The following is a 14,636-nucleotide window of genomic DNA, read 5'->3' on the forward strand; positions in this document are numbered from 1 at the left end:
TCCAGGCGGCAGTGGCCTGCGATTTCCTGGGGCCACAGCCAGCCTCGCGGGGGCACCCCACCCACAAGAGGTGGGGGCCAGGGCCGGAGGGGACCTCCTGCTGCAGCACGTGCCTGCCACGCGCCAGGCCCTGGTCCACCCCAGCCCCAAATAAAAACAGAAAAGAAAAAGGTGACCCAGGAGTCGCCCCAGGACGGGCAGCTCGTCTGCGCACGCTCGGATGGTACCCGTGGGCTCCACGGCTGCGCATCCGGCCACCCGCAGGACAGAACAGTGTCCCAATAGATTCCCTGTGCGTGGACAGGCTGTTTACTCTTGTTATCTCCCCCAAATGACACGGTGGTGGCAATCCCTGGTCCAGCACTGACACTGGCCGGTCTACCATGAGCCACCTAAAGCCGCCGTGAGCGTGAGGTGGTGGGTGTCTTCTACCAAACACCGCGCCATCCCAGAAGTGCCTAGAACACCTGCAGCTCTGGGTCAGGACCAGGACCAGCCCCAGGAGACTGAGGGACGACCTGAGTGACCAGGGGAAGTGCCAGTGGGCATCCACACAAGGACACAGCCCGCAGCCCACCTCTCACCAGCTGCAGGAGTGGTGGGCACACTTGGCTCCCGCACACCTGGAGTGTCCTCGGCCATGAGCAGGAGCCAGGTGACAGCTCAGTGTGGGGGACGCGAGGACCTGGTGCTCAGCGAGAGCCAGACCAGCAGGCCACAGGGTGGGACTTGTGACTCCACTGGTCGGAGAGTTCAGAGTCAGGATGTGGGCTCAGGGGTACAGGGCTGGGCAGGACGGTCACTGCTCATGGGGACAGGGCTACCTTATGGGGTGATGGAATGTGTAAGAGCAGACAGTGACGGTGGCTGCGGGCTGGGTCACCCGCTAGACATGCTGTGCGCTCTAGACGCACATTCAGTGCGCGTCTCAGTCTCAGGCTGCTCCTTACAGACACCAGGCAGAGTCCTGGGAGGGCCTCTGGGCAGGAGCCACCAGGAGAGTCAATCGGGTCACTGAGAACGCATCCAGCAGGGGATAAGAGTGGCCAGGGGGACTGTGCCTGTGGCCTCGGCAGCTAGGGCTCTGGACTTGGATCTGGGGACGGTGTGACCTGGGGACCGTGTGACCTGGGAGACGAGACCTGCTTTGCTCGTCTGAGAAACTGTTTTCTAGTTGCCGCGTCCCGCACTGGGGCACGGGGACAGTCCTAGGCGGTCCAGGTCTGCACAACGAGTGCTCTGATCACAAAGCGCGTGACATCTCAATGTGTTCAGTCTCCTCTTTGGTATCTAAGGACGTCCACCACGTCTCTCCGTCAGGGGGCCACACGCTGCCCTTTAGTCTGTTCGCATGAGGCGCGACCACGGCCTCTAATTCCAGTACATTCTACCTCTCCAAAAGGAAGGCCGTCCCCACGACAGCCCTGTCCCTGCCGGGGTCCTGCCTCTGCACTCTCCTGTCACTGCAGTCACTCTGTGTGGCCTTGTGTATCTCATCCTGAGCATGAGGTCCTCAGGTCCAACCACACTGCAGCGTGTCACCTGGCTCCTGCTGGTGGCCGAGGGACAGCTGATAGCGTGGATGGGGCACCTCCTATGGATCTGCCCACGGGCACGGGGCCGGCTCTGCTCCTTGGCACTGTGAGCTGGGCAGGTGTGACCACGCACGCCTGAGCTCAAGCCCGCGACCTGGTCCTACGGAAGGTCCCCCGTGCTGGACCCCGGCACCCAGGCCGCCCGGGTACCTCTGGCTTGGCTGGGTCCCTCTCGGTGCCCTGTGGTCCCTGCTCCTTCTGGCTCCAGCTGAGCCACATCTGGTGCAGCCTCTCCTGGCCCTCCACGAACTTCTGGTCCACACCCTGCTTGACGGTCTCCATCTGCAGGAGAGAGCAGGTGAGGGGAGGACCCTGCCGCGCCCCCGCACAGCCCAGCATCACGGCGTCACACAGGACAGCACGGGGGACAAGAGGGTGCCCCGGGACCCTCTGCTCCCATCTGACCTATGAGATGGTCTGGAGGGGGGGTCGGAGGCCATTTCTATGGCCACAGGGCCTCTGTGGACTTCAAAAACATCAACCCCCTTGTGTCCCGTGTGGTCAGGGGCAGCAGAGAAAGTGGCCTCACGTGCTCTGTGGTGACTCCAACCCATCTACTCTGTCCCTTGCAGCCAGACGTGGCCTTGGCCGCGGACTGGCTTTGGTGGCTGGGGCGTGACAGTATAGGAAGCACTGCGTGCAATGCTACTCAGTCGGGAGAAGGGGCAGTATGACAGCTGGCCCCAGGTAGAGGGACCTTGAGGATATGACGCTAAAACCACTCACAAAAGGACACACGGGGTCCACCCCCAGGAGGTCCCTGGAATCCAGAGCCAGAAGCCTTGTGGTGACAGCTGGGCTGGGAGGGACGAGAGCTTTACTGGGGACTGAGAGCCGGGCGCCCAGTGGATGGCCAGGCTGCTGGACTGCGCGCCCTGACATGGGGATGGTGGGCTGTGCTGCGGCAGGGGTAGTGCTTAGCGTGTGTTGGGCCTCCCATGATTTTGTCCCTCTGTGCTGGGGGTGGCCCTAGGACCGCCCACGTGCTGGGGAAGCGCCGCCTCGGCCTGACAGCACCTAAAGGCCAGGCCCACTGCCCGCTGCGCCCGGGACCCCAGGCTGGTGCCATGGAAAGCACCTCGGCCACCGGCTGGAGGAGGGTGCGCTGAGGCCCAGAGCCAGCCACCCGGTCAGGCTGCACTGTCCCCCCGAATTCACACGTTGAAGCCCAGAGCCCCAGAACCCAAGACGGGGCTGGGCTTGGAGGTGGGTCTTTAAAGAGGGGGTTACGGAGACAGACATCTGGCGGCCGGGTCGCAACAGAACCTCCTAAGAGGAGACTGGGGCAGATGCACGGAGGGGCGACTAGAGAGGACAGAGAAGATGGCCCTGCAGCACCATCTGAGCCCTCCGTGGAGAGTGGCTGACCTTACTGTCCCTTGAACCCGTCGAGCCCTGCCAGGGTCCACCCAAGTTCTGCCCTTGGCACAGGCAGCCTGGCCACTCCTGGCCTCCGCTCCTGCAGGAGGGGCCACCTGCACCTTGTGCTACCCGGTTCGCTGGGTGGCCTGGCTCCTGTGGGCGCTGGGTCTTAGCACAGGGTTCCGAGCCCTGGGTGCCCTGCCCCCGCCCTCCGGGGAGTGGAGACGCTTGACCGCCGTGTGGGCGGAGGGACGCTGACGTTGGCCTGTCTCCTAGGTCCTGGCGGACACCAAGGAACTCGTGTCGTCCAGGGTGTCTGGGGCCCGGGAAATGGTGTCCGACACCGTGTCCAGCGCCAAGGATGCTGTGGCCACCCGAGTGTCGGGGGCAGTGGACGTGACCCGTGGGGCTGTGCAGAGTGGTGTGGACATGACCAAGTCCATGGTGACCAGTGGTGTCCACTCGGTCATGGGCTCCCGCGTGGGACAGATGGTGATGAGCGGGGTGGACACGGTGCTCTGCAGGTCGGAAGAGTGGATGGACAACCACCTGCCCATGACGGATGAGGAGCTGGGTGAGTGTGGCCGGGGCCCCGGGACCCTCCTCAGCACTGCCTCTCGGTCTCCTGGAGTCTGTCACCTGCTGCCACCTGGGCTCACCTCTGCCTTCCCTGCAGCAGCCACCAGAGGGCAGCGTGAGCACCTGAGTCAGGCCCTCCCCCTGCCCACAGCCCTCTGTGGCTCCCACTTCCCTTAGGGTCAAAGCTCAAGTCCTCCCTGTGGCACCTGCATGACACATCCCATCCCCTCCCTGCCCCCTGCTCCATCTGCTGCAGCCACACGAGCTCCCCGCCTGGCTCCAGGCCTGTTCCCTCTGCTTCCGTTGCCCTGACAGGCCGCTCCCTGCGTCCCTCTGGTCCCAGCTGAAGTCCACCTCTGGCGTGCCTGCCTGACCCTGCCCTATCTTTCCTCTTCAACTTTGACCCAGACCATGCCCTCTGGGCGGGCACAATTCTGACCACTGCTGTATACACTGCTGGGTGCCCAGAGCCTGGGGTGCAGTCGTGGTGCTGGGGACGGAGCCAGGGCCTCGCATGTGGCGGGCTGAGCCTCCCCAGCCCTGGATGGACGCTCCAGTGAGCAGGAGACGCCTGGGGGAGGGGCAGAGTGCCACGGAGCGGGGTTGTGTTCCTTTGGGGTTTTGGAACCAGGGACTGAGCCCAGGGGGCTCACCAGGAGCCACATCCCAGCCCTCTTCATTCTTTTATTTTGCGACAGGATCTCACTAAGCTGCTGAGGGCCTCATTAATTTGCCCAGGCTGGCCTCAGACTTGGGATCCCCCGGCCTCAGCCTCCTGAGCTGCTGGGGTTACAGGTGTGGCCATAGTAGGGACGTTGTCTAGGATCTGTTTTTCTTTGTGGTGCTGGGGACGGAAGCCAGGGCTTCGGCAGGCCAGGCAGGCGCTCCATCCCGAGCTGCACCCTCTGTGGGTGATTTTATTCAAGGGTCTCAGCACCTGGAGCCAGGCCCCATTTGGACTTGGGGACATGCAGTGCCCCACCTCTGGAGCGGAGGATGAATGTGAGGGACAGGGTGTGGAGGAGCTGGGCGCAGTGGGGGAGAGGGTCAGCTCAGAGCAGAGGCCTGGCGGGGAGGGGCCTTGGTCACCCCTGGAGGCAGGAGGGAGCTGCTGCCTGGTGCAGCAGCACCCAGCCCAAGGTCCTGTGTGGGGTGAGTGCAGGGGCTCAGAGGCCATGCCCATGGTGGCCTGGGCAGGAGGGAGGAAGGTCGGACCTGCCAGGTGGCAGGTCTTGAATCAGCAGGGGGTGGCTCTTCTCCTGGGGGCTCCTGAGTCCCGCTCAGGGGCTCAGATGCCATCTCATGGCTCGGGGTGGCCTGAGCTGTGGCAGTGAGAGCCACATCTCCTCCCCCTCAGCCCAGGACACTTCCTGGTGCCAGGGCCACTGTCTTTCCCTGGCACCACAGGCCCAGGAAACAAAGCTGCTTTCACCAGGAGGGCACAGCTCCTGGCGGGGCTCCCGGGCCACGACTGGGGAGTTTGTGTTTGCAACCTGCCTTGGTGGCACGGTGGGGCCGCCCTCCCTAGGGACACAGGGTGGCCCACGTGCTGGCTACCTCTGTTTCTGTTTCATACTTATTTTTAGTTTTTCATACACAGGTCCACATATATGTGGGGGGGTGTATTGCTATGTCTTTTTCCAGAACTGGGGATCAAACCCAGGGGCCCTGTTCCCCCGAGCTGCACCCAAGCCCCCCACCCTTTTTGAATAGTTGGACAGCATGCCTTGTTTTTTTTAATATTTATTTTTTAGTTGTAGGCAGACATAATACCTTTATTTATTTATTTATTTATTTATTTATTTATATGTGGTGCTGAGGATCAACCCCAGGGCCTCGCATGTGCTAAGCGTGGGCTCCACCACCGAGCGCCAGCCCATCGGGGTTGTTAAAATGTAAGGGGCAAAGCCCTGGCGGCTCCTGGGGGCGGCCGCCATGACGCGCGCGCTCCTGCAGCCCGGCCTCCTTTGTGCTGGAGAGGCCGCGTGGGGGACGTTCTAGTGTCAGCCGCAGGGCACGGCTGCAGCCCTCCTTTCCTGTGCGTGCATTGAACCAACCGCAGCGCATCTTTGTGTCTGTGCCCAACAGGCACAGGTATTCTTGTCCTTGTTCCCGCAACGACCTGGCCTGTCGGCANAGCCACGCCACCGCAGCCGCCCGCCCGCCCCGCCCACGCAGGCGCTCACCAGGCTGAGCGCCTGCGCCAGCTGCTGCAGCCCGTCCTGGGCCCGCTGCCGGGTGCTGCGCAGCTTGCCCAGGGAGTGCTCGTAGGCGCGCTGGCGCAGCCGCTCCGACAGCGAGCCCAGCCGCACGAAGTAGCTCTGCTCCTGCCGCTGCTGCTGCACCGAGGCCACGTCGAAGCCCTCCAGGGACGTGGCGATGCGCGCTGCGGGCAGAGGGGCCTTGGTGAGGCGGAGGGCAACCACCCAGTGCCACAGACCACCCAGCGCCGGCGCTGGCCAGGCCCTGGGATGCAGGCCTCGGCCTCCACTGCCCACCGGCCTCCACTGCCCCACCCGCGCAGGGGAGGAAGGGGCCCCCACACCGGCAGGACTGAGGCCCCACGCTGGGCCCTCGGGCAGGTCTGCCCGCCTCTGGCTTCATGGACTCCCTAAAGCGCGGAGGAGTTCGCCGCAGTACACGGGTCCCCAGGACCCCGGGTATCCAATCCCCGGATGTGGGTGGCGCCTTGTGTGGCGCAGCATCTGCACAGCCTCCGCAGAGGTGCTCAGGCCGCCTCCGTGGTGCCGACAGGCCAGGTCGTTGCGGGAACAAGGACAAGAATACCTGTGCCTGTTGGGCACAGACACAAAGATGCGCTGCGGTTGGTTCAATGCACGCACAGGAAAGGAGGGCTGCAGCCGTGCCCTGCGGCTGACACTAGAACGTCCCCCACGCGGCCTCTCCAGCACAAAGGAGGCCGGGCTGCAGGAGCGCGCGCGTCATGGCGGCCGCCCCCAGGAGCCGCCAGGGCTTTGCCCCTTACATTTTAACAACCCCGATGGGCTGGCGCTCGGTGGTGGAGCCCACGCTTAGCACATGCGAGGCCCTGGGGTTGATCCTCAGCACCACATATAAATAAATAAATAAATAAATAAATAAATAAAGGTATTATGTCTGCCTACAACTAAAAAATAAATATTAAAAAAAACAAGGCATGCTGTCCAACTATTCAAAAAGGGTGGGGGGCTTGGGTGCAGCTCGGGGGAACAGGGCCCCTGGGTTTGATCCCCAGTTCTGGAAAAAGACATAGCAATACACCCCCCCACATATATGTGGACCTGTGTATGAAAAACTAAAAATAAGTATGAAACAGAAACAGAGGTAGCCAGCACGTGGGCCACCCTGTGTCCCTAGGGAGGGCGGCCCCACCGTGCCACCAAGGCAGGTTGCAAACACAAACTCCCCAGTCGTGGCCCGGGAGCCCCGCCAGGAGCTGTGCCCTCCTGGTGAAAGCAGCTTTGTTTCCTGGGCCTGTGGTGCCAGGGAAAGACAGTGGCCCTGGCACCAGGAAGTGTCCTGGGCTGAGGGGGAGGAGATGTGGCTCTCACTGCCACAGCTCAGGCCACCCCGAGCCATGAGATGGCATCTGAGCCCCTGAGCGGGACTCAGGAGCCCCCAGGAGAAGAGCCACCCCCTGCTGATTCAAGACCTGCCACCTGGCAGGTCCGACCTTCCTCCCTCCTGCCCAGGCCACCATGGGCATGGCCTCTGAGCCCCTGCACTCACCCCACACAGGACCTTGGGCTGGGTGCTGCTGCACCAGGCAGCAGCTCCCTCCTGCCTCCAGGGGTGACCAAGGCCCCTCCCCGCCAGGCCTCTGCTCTGAGCTGACCCTCTCCCCCACTGCGCCCAGCTCCTCCACACCCTGTCCCTCACATTCATCCTCCGCTCCAGAGGTGGGGCACTGCATGTCCCCAAGTCCAAATGGGGCCTGGCTCCAGGTGCTGAGACCCTTGAATAAAATCACCCACAGAGGGTGCAGCTCGGGATGGAGCGCCTGCCTGGCCTGCCGAAGCCCTGGCTTCCGTCCCCAGCACCACAAAGAAAAACAGATCCTAGACAACGTCCCTACTATGGCCACACCTGTAACCCCAGCAGCTCAGGAGGCTGAGGCCGGGGGATCCCAAGTCTGAGGCCAGCCTGGGCAAATTAATGAGGCCCTCAGCAGCTTAGTGAGATCCTGTCGCAAAATAAAAGAATGAAGAGGGCTGGGATGTGGCTCCTGGTGAGCCCCCTGGGCTCAGTCCCTGGTTCCAAAACCCCAAAGGAACACAACCCCGCTCCGTGGCACTCTGCCCCTCCCCCAGGCGTCTCCTGCTCACTGGAGCGTCCATCCAGGGCTGGGGAGGCTCAGCCCGCCACATGCGAGGCCCTGGCTCCGTCCCCAGCACCACGACTGCACCCCAGGCTCTGGGCACCCAGCAGTGTATACAGCAGTGGTCAGAATTGTGCCCGCCCAGAGGGCATGGTCTGGGTCAAAGTTGAAGAGGAAAGATAGGGCAGGGTCAGGCAGGCACGCCAGAGGTGGACTTCAGCTGGGACCAGAGGGACGCAGGGAGCGGCCTGTCAGGGCAACGGAAGCAGAGGGAACAGGCCTGGAGCCAGGCGGGGAGCTCGTGTGGCTGCAGCAGATGGAGCAGGGGGCAGGGAGGGGATGGGATGTGTCATGCAGGTGCCACAGGGAGGACTTGAGCTTTGACCCTAAGGGAAGTGGGAGCCACAGAGGGCTGTGGGCAGGGGGAGGGCCTGACTCAGGTGCTCACGCTGCCCTCTGGTGGCTGCTGCAGGGAAGGCAGAGGTGAGCCCAGGTGGCAGCAGGTGACAGACTCCAGGAGACCGAGAGGCAGTGCTGAGGAGGGTCCCGGGGCCCCGGCCACACTCACCCAGCTCCTCATCCGTCATGGGCAGGTGGTTGTCCATCCACTCTTCCGACCTGCAGAGCACCGTGTCCACCCCGCTCATCACCATCTGTCCCACGCGGGAGCCCATGACCGAGTGGACACCACTGGTCACCATGGACTTGGTCATGTCCACACCACTCTGCACAGCCCCACGGGTCACGTCCACTGCCCCCGACACTCGGGTGGCCACAGCATCCTTGGCGCTGGACACGGTGTCGGACACCATTTCCCGGGCCCCAGACACCCTGGACGACACGAGTTCCTTGGTGTCCGCCAGGACCTAGGAGACAGGCCAACGTCAGCGTCCCTCCGCCCACACGGCGGTCAAGCGTCTCCACTCCCCGGAGGGCGGGGGCAGGGCACCCAGGGCTCGGAACCCTGTGCTAAGACCCAGCGCCCACAGGAGCCAGGCCACCCAGCGAACCGGGTAGCACAAGGTGCAGGTGGCCCCTCCTGCAGGAGCGGAGGCCAGGAGTGGCCAGGCTGCCTGTGCCAAGGGCAGAACTTGGGTGGACCCTGGCAGGGCTCGACGGGTTCAAGGGACAGTAAGGTCAGCCACTCTCCACGGAGGGCTCAGATGGTGCTGCAGGGCCAGGGGGTGGCTCTGTCCCCCGGGCAGAGAAAGCCGCTGTGGGTGAGTGATGGCTGTGGCCACATGCCAATAAAACTTTATTGTCCACAGCAGGCCAAGGGCCAGGTCCCACCCAGGGCTCACCTCTGACGAGACATGGGGCCGGGGGGGGACTGCTCCTCAGGGCCTGTTATCGCCCTGGGGTGCTGGGCGGAACCCAGGGCTGCCACCTGCTAGACACGCGCTCCACCACGGAGCTGCACCCGGCCCCGTGTCTGCCTCTGGTCACTTCCCCTCACCTGGCCTCCTGGACTCCGAGTCAGGCATTTAGCAGGGAGGGCTGATGGAGAGGTCCAGCCTCGGCACCGTGCTAACTGAACGCACAGTTCTCAGGGGAGTTCTGTGCCCAGTTCACATCCCAGCACTGGCCACACGCCTGCCCCAGGGACCTTGGGAAAGTGACTGCTCCCCAGAGGAAAATCCATCTCAGGGGGCCTGCAGCAGGGAGAGGGCCGTCCTCTGGGAGCGGGAGCAGCTGCTCTGTTGAGTGACCTTGGAGAACTTGACCCTGTGCTCATCCCTTCTATAAACAGAAGGAGCACTGGCCCTGAGGAATGGCCAGAGGAATGCTGCTATCAGTGGGAGGGACAGTGCCAGCATCTGCCTGGGACAGGCCCCCAGGCCTGCCACGGTGCTGGGCCTCGGCAGCTCCCATGCTCCGCAAGCCAGGCCTGTCAAGGGCATAGGGTCTGTATACAGCAGGTGCTCAGCAGGCAGCAGACGGATACACTGCATGTATCCACAGGTAGTCACAGTGGAGGGTAGCAGGAAGCTGGGTGGAGGGCTGGCCCCAGGGAGGAAGCAGGCCAGGCACGCCAAGGTTGCAAGGGACAGGGACGAGGGGCAGCACCAGGTTTCACACTATACAAAGTGTTTGGGGTTTTTTGGCACCAGGTTGAATCCAGGGGCGCTGAACCACTGAGCCACGACCCCAGGGCCTCACTGAGTTGCTTAGCACCTCGCCCTTGCTGAGGCTGGCCTTGAACTCACGATTCTCCTGCCTCAGCCTCCTGAACTGCTGGGATTATGAATGTGACTGTACCCAAATGTTCACATATGCCTAAGAGCCAAGAGGTGACACCCAGGGGCTGTCCACAGAAGGATGGTGTCTGGCCATGGCAGGATGTTCCTTAGCCACAAAGGACATGCTGACCCCTGCTGCAGGTGCATGAATCTAGGGACCTGGTGCTCAGTGAGAGCCAGACACACAGGCTATAGCATGTGATCCAGTGACAGGGGAGTCCAGGAAGGGGAGCCCAGAGACGGACGTGGCCCCACAGGTGCAGGGCAGGGTGTTTGGTGGGAAAGTGAGCAAGTGACTTCTAAGGGACATGGGGTCTATAGGGGGACAAAAGTGTTCTGAAGTCAAGGGTGACGGCTGCACACAGGCGTCTGACGATACGGTGCTGTGTCCAGTGGGGGGTCGAGTGGCCTCATCTAGTTGCATCTCAGAAAAGCTGCTGAGCGTGAGAAGTCCACACTGCCTCTGACTGAACCGGGCCACCAGTAGCCACACGTCACTGAACAGGCAGTTAAAGTCAGGAATTCGGGCTGGGGCGGTGGCTCCGGGCGCTTGCCCGGCATGTGTGAGGCCCTGGCTCGAGCCTCAGCTCCACATATGATAAAATTAGACACAGGCATTGTGTCCGCCTGCAAGTAAACCTGTGACTTAAGAATCAGGAAAGTCACATTCGAAGGGCTCAATGGGCGGGCGGCTGGCGGTTTCCGCGATGGACGGCAGCGGCAGAATGGACGCACCAAGTCTGCTGGCCGCTGGTGACGGGGGAGGACCTCCTCTAAGTGGAAGAGAAGGCCTCTGGGGATCTGAGGCTTGAAAATGTGCCCAGGGGAGCTGGGCACAGCGGTCACACCTGTCATCCCAGCAGCTTAGGAGGCTGAGGCAGCAGGATCGCGAGTTGAAGGCCAGCCTCAGCAACTTAGCGAGGCCCTAAGAAACTTAGCGAGAACCTCAGCGGAACGCCCCAGGTTCAGTCCTGGTACCCCTTACCACGCAAAAGAAAGAAGACGTGCAAAGATCCCGGGGTAGGACACGGCCGGGCGTGTTCCTTCTCTCTGCCTCCCCCATCAAGCTCCCCTTCCCGAGGCCAAGCGCTCCGTTCCCATCACTGCGTCCCCCAATCTCAACTGTGCCCTGTACCCCCAGGTGTGACAGTCCCGAAGAAGGACAGAGGCCGACGTGGCTGGGGCAAAGCCAGTGACCTGGGTGGCTTTCGCTCTGGGCAAAGTGGGGGCCGTGGGGTCTTGACTGCTGTCTCTGCTAGTGAGGCTGGACCCTGAGGCAGGCCCAGGGCCTCCGCCGCACACGCAGCCTCACCTTCTCCGTGGGCTGCTGCAGGACGGGCAGACTGTCCTCCAGCCTGTCCAGGCCCCTGTGTGCGTACTCGCTGGCCGATGCAACTGGAGAAGGACAAAACAGAGTCGGACTGTCACTGCTGCTGGGGGCCTGGCGTTTGGGGGGACGGGAGCCAGAGTGGACAGGAGTGGACATTCTGGGGTGTCACTCACTCTGGGGCTCCAGCTTGGACAGGATGGGCTGGGCCCCGCTGACCGCGGCCGCAGTGAGGGTCTTGATGCCTTTCTCTGCCGCGTCACAGACGGTCTTCACGTGGGGGTGGCTCTCCTTGGTGGAGGCGTAGGCGGCCGACACCAAGTCACAGGTGGAGCTGATGAGGGGCATGCTGGCCACCCGGCCCACCACACTGGGCTGTGGGGTGAGGGGCCGCTCAGGGCTTGGCGGAGGGAGGCGGGGACAGAACCCAGGACTAGAAGCTGGCCCCGCCCTCCTGCACCCAGCACCCCACAACCAGGAGCTTCCGCCAGCTCCTCCTGTGGATTCCTTTAGCCGACTGCGCCCCCCAGCCACGCCCAGGAAGTGACAAGGCAGGAGACCCACTGTCCCTGACCTGGAGTGGATGCCAACCAGGGTGTTCACCCCTGGCGGCCCACCCCTCTCCGTCCCTGAACTTGCTCCTGGGGTGGCTGAAGGCCGAGCACTAAGACAGTGCGGCCTTCGTGCGCCACCCTAGCTGACTTTACTTGTGGTACAGAGATTGAACGCAGGGCGCCCGGGCGACGTCCCCCACCGTTTTGGGTTTTTATTTTGAGACCCAGGCTGGTCCTGCCAGAGCCCCCCAAGAGCTGGGACTACAGACGTGGGCCACTGGGCCCGGCTATTCGTCATGTCAAGTGCCCAGTCCAGGGACATTAAGCATGGTTACTGTGTGTGTAGCTGTCCCCTCTGTCCACCTCCAGGACCTTCTGTCTCCCCAAGTGGAGGGTCTGCCCACTCAAGCGGCCTCCCCACTCCCAGCCCCCACCCTACCACGCAGCTTCCTAATTCTGGATCTGAGAGTCTGGGGAGCCCGTGGGTGGGTCCTGCAGCATGTCCTCCGCGTCTGGTGCATGTCCCTGCACCACGTCCTCAGGCCGGTCGAGCAGCATGTGCAGAGCCCCAGGCCCTGAGAGCCAAGTGACTTCATGGAGTCTCCTTGGCACACCACCATGCCGCCCCACCCCGTGGCGCTACGCTGCGCTGCTCTGGCTACAAGAGCAGGGGACTGTGGGGACAATCGCACAACTCACAGAGGGCAGCTGACCTGGGACCAAGCCAAAGGCACAGTAAACAGCCACTAAGGGGGTGGGCAGGCGACACCGCAGGGGCTTCCTGGGAAGGGGACCTTTAGGCTAGGGCCTGAGCAAGGAGGGTGTTCAGGGAAGAATGTCCCACAGCTGCACTCCAGCAGGGCGGCCACTTGCCTTCTGAAACAATCAGGGCCCGGGGACAGTGCTTGCCGGCATCTGCGGGGGGACCCCATCCTAGTAGGAGTGGCGGGCAGATCAGGGATCCACTTTCAAGGGAACCCTCCAGGAGGGGGCAGTTTGGCTGGGGGAGGGGCAGAGAGCCTCAAATGGTGCCCCCGGGGTCCCCCCCGAGTCCCAGGTTCCCTACAGTCCAGGACCCCAAGATAGCCCAGGACCCAGAGAGGCAGCACTGACCTCAGGAGCCCGCCCTCCGGGCCCTGCTCACCTGGTGTTCTGGTCCTTCTGCAGGCACCTGGGTGTCAGAGTCCGCCTCTGTCCCGGAGCCGTGGGTAGACATGCTGTCTGCAGCAGGCACTGTGATCAGAGTGGACGGTCAGGGACAAGCCCCAGCCCCCGCCTGCACCCAGTCCTCATCACTCAGAGCAGGAGGTGGCCTGTGGGCCTCGGTCATCAGCAGCACTGTCAACAGCCAGCAGGTCCAAGGTGCCCACCTGACCCTGAATTCCTTTTTTTTTTTTTGCTGGGGTGAACCCAGAGCCTCCACATGGGGCAAGTGCTGACCACTGAGCCGCACCCCTGACATTTCTGGCAGCTCCCAGGGCCACCTTGAAAAGCAGCCTCTTTGAGGATTGCTCATGTCACCTGTTGTCCAGGGAGGTGGGTCTGGTCCAGAGCCTGTGGTGGGGGCAAACTGCCCGCAGCTGCCAGTCTCAACAGCCTTCTCCCCTGAACCCAGAAAGCTCACTTGAGGGACAGTCCCGCACCTGCTCTGCCACTTGGCCAGACTGTGTGTGCCTGGGCACACACTCCATGCAGAGGCTCACGGGTATTGTTAAGGGACAATAGGTTTTGAATAGTGCAAAATGCCGTGCTTGCTTCCCACAGAAGCTCAGAGACAGGAAAATTAACAGTGGCTACCTTTCAGGGAAGAGGGAGGATCGGGTGGCTGGGCCGGGTGGGAGGTGCCTTCTGATTTTTGAGCCAGACAAACAGTAGCACCTCCATTTAAGGGCTGGGGGTGCAGTCCACGGTAGACACTTCGTCCATGCTGAGAGCCCTGGGCTCCATCCCCGGCACCCTCCCCCCCCAAAAAAAAACAAACAGATAAACTTTTTAAAACTGAAAGGCCATTCCTGGCCCCACTGCAGATCGATCAGGTCGGGCAGGAGAGGACAGGGTCCCCAGGTGGGTCCAAGCACCCTGCACAGGTGGCACTTGAGCCATAGGTGTGCTTGGTTTTTATGGCCCAGAACCAACCAGATGGCCTCCCTGGGGCTGGCTCTCAGAGGGCCAGCAAGTAACACCCCGTGGACACGGGAGGGGTGGGGGCTATCACGACCTGAATCCCCTGTTCTCCCTCCAAGTCCTGCTGAGGCCTGGGCTGCTTCCTGGCCCCTCTTCCTTCCAGCCCTCCGGGAACTAGTTCCGGCAAGGGTGGCCACCACCGTCTTTGGGGGTCAGTGTCCTGCCCGCCTGGGAGAGAGAGCTGGCTAGAGCCGTTGCAACCCCTCAACTCCAAACCCCACTTCCTCATCTTGGAAACTGCCTGAGGTCCACGGCAGAGGAGCTCCTGACCCAGACACAGGGCCGCCGCCTGGGCAGGCTCAAGAGTGGACTAAATTCCAAAGGACCGCGGCCCCAGCCCAGGGCAGACAAGGCCTGCAGCACCCCGGGACCGCCGCCCCCTCCGGGGGAACCGGCCCTCGACCCGCCCCGCGAGCGACGGCCAGGGGGGGCCGGGGCGCCGCAGCGGGCAGCACCCTTTGCAAGGCAGGGGCCTCG

The 14,636-nt window shown here is 62.8% G+C and overlaps 1 protein-coding gene across 1 annotated transcript in view; it reads right to left on the reverse strand.

The window, feature by feature from the left end:
- Plin3 (perilipin 3) overlaps window positions 1-13,911 on the reverse strand; it is a 32,429-nt gene extending 18,518 nt beyond the window's left edge. The window contains exons 1-7 of the mRNA XM_015503646.2: window positions 13,773-13,911; window positions 13,120-13,208; window positions 11,598-11,796; window positions 11,407-11,489; window positions 8,423-8,720; window positions 5,723-5,922; window positions 1,746-1,877 (exon numbers count right to left, since the gene is read on the reverse strand). Coding sequence (XP_015359132.2) covers window positions 1,746-1,877; window positions 5,723-5,922; window positions 8,423-8,720; window positions 11,407-11,489; window positions 11,598-11,796; window positions 13,120-13,191 — 984 coding nt within the window. The 5' untranslated portion in view covers window positions 13,192-13,208; window positions 13,773-13,911. The remainder of the gene's footprint in view (window positions 1-1,745; window positions 1,878-5,722; window positions 5,923-8,422; window positions 8,721-11,406; window positions 11,490-11,597; window positions 11,797-13,119; window positions 13,209-13,772) is intronic.
- Between the last annotated feature and the right edge of the window lie 725 nt (window positions 13,912-14,636).

This window comes from Marmota marmota, unplaced genomic scaffold, assembly GCF_001458135.2.
Source record: "Marmota marmota marmota unplaced genomic scaffold, marMar, whole genome shotgun sequence".
Taxonomy (NCBI): Eukaryota; Metazoa; Chordata; class Mammalia; order Rodentia; family Sciuridae; genus Marmota; species Marmota marmota.